Source organism: Euleptes europaea, chromosome 2, assembly GCF_029931775.1.
Source record: "Euleptes europaea isolate rEulEur1 chromosome 2, rEulEur1.hap1, whole genome shotgun sequence".
Lineage (NCBI taxonomy): Eukaryota > Metazoa > Chordata > Lepidosauria > Squamata > Sphaerodactylidae > Euleptes > Euleptes europaea.
The window spans coordinates 123,465,675-123,470,848 of NC_079313.1; the positions used below are offsets into that span (position 1 = coordinate 123,465,675).

The following is a 5,174-nucleotide window of genomic DNA, read 5'->3' on the forward strand; positions in this document are numbered from 1 at the left end:
CCCGTCAGAGCGTCCACCGCCAATTTCTCGGCGGCGATCACTTCAATGACAGGCAGCCCACCGGCGCCCAATTCAGCATCCCCTCTTACGCCGAGGGGTGCCGCTTGCCAGATGGTAGGGGGGCGTTTTCCCAGCCCCCGGCCGCTTCAACCCGGCGCACGACTCACCGCGCGTTCCTCGGAGCTCCCTCTCCGAGGAGCTCCCGGAAGTCCGTGATACTATTTGCTCTGATCTGAGCAGCGATCTTCCCAGGCCTGGTACCTGAACTTCTTTGAACTAGAGATGCCAAGAACTGAACCTGGGGTTTTACTGGCTCTTTTGTCCTTCCCTGTATTCTTTTCTTTCCCAACACCCCTTGTGAGATGGCCCCTAGAAAGCGGTCATCCTTTGTCCAGGTGAGTCAGTGGGTTGCAGAATATCCCTGCTTTCCAATAATATGCTCAAGGCAGCTAATAAAATTAAAAAATAAAAGTTACCTCAGTGCAGCACAGAAGACCCAAAGGATGACACTGTTGTGGTGGCCATGGAGAAGTCAACCCAAGTGCTTTCCTTTCTTTGCTGACCCCATTGGTCTCCCTTCTGCCAGCGGATTAACTGTGTGGATTAAGGGGGTGTATTATGGTGTATGAGAGCCAGCGTGGCGTAGTGGTTAAGAGCAGCGGACTCTAATCCGGAGAGCGGGGTTCGATTCCCCACTCCTCCAAATGAAGCCTGCTGGGTGACCTTGGGCCAGTCCCAGTTCTCTCAGAACTTTCTCAGCCCTCATGGAGATAGGGTTGCCAGCCCGGGTTTGGAAATACCTGGAAATTTTGGGGGTGGAGCCTGAGAAGGGAGGGATTTGGAGCGGGGAGGGACTTCAATGCCATAGAGTCCTGTTGCCAAAGCGGCCATTTTTTCCAGGGGAACTGATCTCTGTCACCTGGAGATCAGTTGTAATAGTGGGAGATCTCCAGCCACCACCTGGAGGTTGGCAACCCTATGCGGAGGCAGGCAATGGCAAACCACCTCTGAATGTCTCTTGCTTCGAAAACCCTATGGGATCACTGTACTGATGGCACTTTGCACCCCCACATATTATGGTGTAAATATGTGCCCAGAGTTTGAACAAAGCACTGTATATATTATGAGTAACTAAGCTTGAATTGCCTGAATGTAATATTGGAATTCTAACATTAAGGACAATCGCTCTAGAAACAACATTGTGTTTGCAGACGTTACATCGAGCTGATGTTCACCCTCATGTGCACAATTCCGGGCTCATGCACATGCCTTGTTCTTCCCTTCTCTTGGGGATCATGTACATGCAGGCATAATGCATATTTGATTCAGTGTCTGAATGCAGCCTATGCATTTGAATTAGAGCATTCAGTTCTTTCCATATCTGTAGGACATCAGCAGATCCCCAGACAATGAGGTTCCGGATCCCGGCAAGGAGAATGGAAAGAAGCCAAATAAATCCCAGCAGCTGAAGAAAGTTTTTAAGGAATATGGAGCAGTGGGAGTTGGGTTCCACGTTGGAATTTCCTTGATGTCCCTGGGAATGTTCTACTTGGCTGTGTCAAGGTATGGTTTACACAGCTTTCCTTAGTTGTTTATGTGGGACTGGACTGCCAATGCCTTGGTTGTGTGTGTGTGTGTGTGTGTGTGTGTAAAGTGCCATCAAGTCGCACCCGACTCATGGCGACCCCTTATGGGGTTTTCAAGGCAAGAGATTTGGATGGAAATTTGGCCCTTGATGCCCCGTGTTGGCATTACGAACCAGGGGTTGCTTATCTCTGTTCTATAGAGTGTAAAGCAACTGTCCTAAACTTACAGCCCATCAGCTTTATTTCAAAATCCTTATATGAACAAGGAAATTGATGACCTCCTTTTATTCCCGACACAAGCCTTAGCATGGGTCATTAGGGAAAAAAAATACTTATACAAATGTATCATTATATTATTTATCTATTTATTTATTTGAACTTGTATCCCACTCTTTCCTGGCCGAAGCCAGGCTCAGAGCGGCTGACAACAGTAAAAACCATAAAACAGTAAAAACCATAGAACTACACGAAATCGGGCTGTTATGGGAAGGATAATGTTTGACATACTGAAGCAGCCCTTTGGTTACCAATGTACTTCAAGAATGGAAGCCAGAGTAGTTACACCGGTGTGTAGAAATTAGTAGAAAACACCCTCCTTCCAAAGAAACTTCTCCTTGTCATACACTTTCCCTCTTGGGACAGGTTTCGCAGCAGCTATAAAATCTAAAGCATGGCCAAAGCCACCCAATAAGAACTGTCCAGATAGTTACTGAGATCACATCAAAGTATCCCTTGTCAATATCGGTAGGTTGAGAGGCTATATCTTGGAACAGAGCAAATCTCAGGAGGGTGTGTGTGTGTGTGTGGTCATTTAAATAAAGAAAGAGTAATTGACAGAAAGTTCTAGATTGGAATTCTTTTCAGTGCAATCCTAAAGCGAGTTACTCCAGTCTAAATCCATTGAAATGAATGGGCTTAGACCGGAGTAACTCTCCTTAGGATTGCACTGTTTGTCATCCTCTGAAGGGCAAGTTTCTCCACTATTAGAATATACCAGTTTTGTGTTTCAATCCTCTGCCCTTTTAAGCGCTGGTATCTTTTTCTAGTTAAACAATTAAGACAAATTCTAGAGGGAATTGTAGGTCCAAAAACCCTCAGCCAGTGTAACAGTAGAACCCTGCGGGATGTACACTCACTGTCCCTTATCAGCTAGCTACAGGTCAGGCAAGAATCCTGCTGAACAGCTAGACTTGTGCTCCTGCATTTAACTCTCATCAGATATTTGTGACTTTGGGGAAGGGTGATGTTTGCGAAATGCAGTCTTTTTGTCTGTCCTCAATAGATATGAATCCAAGGAATATTGCCTTTGAACGTAGGTGCTATTTTTAGCTGATGATTCCGTGACTTCATCCAGTTTCTGCTTAATCAGGGTTGTACTGTACCGCTCTGGTCAGCTCAGAGCCTACTTCCAGAAAAGGAGGTTCATTTTTGGGAGCAAAGCTCCATGTTTAGTTAAATTTAGTTAGAGCCAGTGTGGTTTTGTCATTAGGAGCGGTGGACTCTAATCTGGAGAACCGGGTTTGATTCCTCACTCCTCCACGAGTGGCAGACTCTAATCTGGTAAACTGGGTTGGTTTCCCCACCCCTCCACATGAAGCCAGTTGAGTGACCTTGGGCTAGTCACAGTTCTTTCTGAACTCTCTCAGCCCCACATACCTCAACAGGTGTCTGTTGTGGGGAGAGGAAGGGAAGGAGATTGTAAGCCGGTTTGATTCTCTTTAAAAGGTAGAGAAAGTCGGCATACAAAAACCAACTCTTCTTCTTAAGTGGAACAGTAAGCCACAGCCTGCTGTGTCTATCGCTCTTTCATCCTTCTCTTCTAAGGAGCTCAGAGCGGTGTGCAGTGGGTTCTCATCCCCTCCCACACACATTTCATACTTCTCGCAGCCCCATGAGAGGGGAAAATCATGTTCATTCATTCATTCATTGCAGTCAATAGACCAAAACCAGTTTAAAATTAAGTCATGTTCAGGTTTTACAGGGAACACACATACATTCAGCTTGTATGTGCACACATCTGTTTGTAAGAAAGAGTCAACGTATATTCATTTTACAGATGAAACTGAAGACAGGTACCGGGATAGATGTGGGGTATCAATCAAAGGTTCAGCTGCACATGCGTTGAATGTAACCAGAAAAATAACTCAACGCACGTGTAAAGAAAACTCAAGTGTACACTGTACATGGATATGTGCGGCCACTGGAACTTGTGAACAGGTCAACAGTGGTTCAAGGACCCATGGTTCAACTTCATGGCAATGTAGGAATTTCAACCTGTATCTCTGAGGGCCCCTTGAAAGTGAAGGGAGACAGTGTATGGTATATTTTCCTGTAGTAGTTTGACTACTTTAAAGTCTTTAAAAATGCTTGAACCTTTAATGACATTGTGATATTTGTTTTCTCTCCCCCCCCCCCCGCTTTAGTGGAGTGGATATGACCGCACTGCTTTTTAAACTGGGCTTTGATGAAGCTCTTGTACAATCCAAGTTGGCCGCCGGGACCAGCACTTTTGTATTGGCCTACGCTATCCACAAACTGTTTGCCCCAGTCCGAATCAGCATCACCTTAGTCTCAGTGCCATTCCTGGTAAGATATTTTCGGAAGACAGGCCTCTTCAAGCCTCCAGCTCCAAACCCTTGATTAAATCCTCAGAGAACAGACTGATGCCTCATTTCTTATTGTGAGCCTTTGAAAATTGTGTGTGGCGGTGGCAGCAGCGGCCACAGAACAGTGCAGGCATGGATTAACAACAGTTAAGGTACAGTACGGGAGGGAAGGCGTCATAGCATAACTCAATCTCGTCATATATCGGAGGTCAGGACTTTGATAGGAGACCACCAAGGAAGACCGCAGGAAGAAAGAGCAAGAAGCATCTTAAGAAAGAGCAGTAGCATCTTAAAGACTAACAAAATTTCCGGCAGTGTATGAGCTTTCGTGAGTCACAGTTCGCCTCTTCAGATACAGCTAGAATGTGAGTCCATCTATCCTTTAAGCAGAAAAGAGCGAATTCAGACACTACTTAAAAATAGAAGGACTCACATTCTAGCTGCGTCTGAAGAAGTGAGCTGTGACTCACGAAAGCTCACACCCTGCCAGAAATGTTTGGTAGTCTTTAAGGTGCTACTGGACTCTGCACTTTTCTACTGCTACAGACAGACTGACACGGCTACCCATCGTGATCTGTCTGCAGGAGGAAGGCAACGACAAAACACCTCGGCTTCTCACCTGCCTTGAAAGGCCCTTGCTGGGGCCGCCATAAGTCGGATGCGACTTGACAGCACTTTACACAAACATGAGATACAGTACAGTTATATCAAGGAAGGTGATATGCATTTGAAGCACCTTAACATTAAATAAGCGGGTGTCTGTGTGGTGGGGAGAGTCAGATGTTTATTGCATTCCAGATATGGGGAAGAGTAGCTAGTCTGCTGCGGAACTGCAGTGTGCAATCGGCTGTTCACAAGCTGCCATTTGACACAAGCAGGGCCAAAATAGCCTGGATGAGGATGGGACCTGTAGCCTCTCCCATTAGGGGGGTAATGGTCCAGCAAACCAAATTCACATAGAGATCTACTTGGGAGTTCACTC

At 46.0% G+C, this 5,174-nt stretch overlaps 1 protein-coding gene across 1 annotated transcript; it reads left to right on the top strand.

The window, feature by feature from the left end:
• The first annotated feature begins 362 nt into the window (after nt 1-362).
• Nucleotides 363-4,285, top strand: FAM210B (family with sequence similarity 210 member B). Its single transcript, XM_056844886.1, has 3 exons — nt 363-395; nt 1,388-1,563; nt 4,010-4,285. The coding sequence occupies exons 1-3, from the start codon at nt 363-365 to the stop codon at nt 4,224-4,226; spliced, it is 426 nt and encodes a 141-aa protein (XP_056700864.1). The 3' UTR covers nt 4,227-4,285.
• Nucleotides 4,286-5,174: the final 889 nt, after the last annotated feature.

Coding starts and splice junctions, on each gene's coding strand:
- FAM210B (XM_056844886.1), top strand. CDS start 363: ATGGCCCCTAGAAAGCGGTCATCCTTTGTCCAG. Junction 396..1,387: donor AGCGGTCATCCTTTGTCCAG/GTGAGTCAGTGG, acceptor CCATATCTGTAG/GACATCAGCAGATCCCCAGA. Junction 1,564..4,009: donor TTCTACTTGGCTGTGTCAAG/GTATGGTTTACA, acceptor CCCCCGCTTTAG/TGGAGTGGATATGACCGCAC.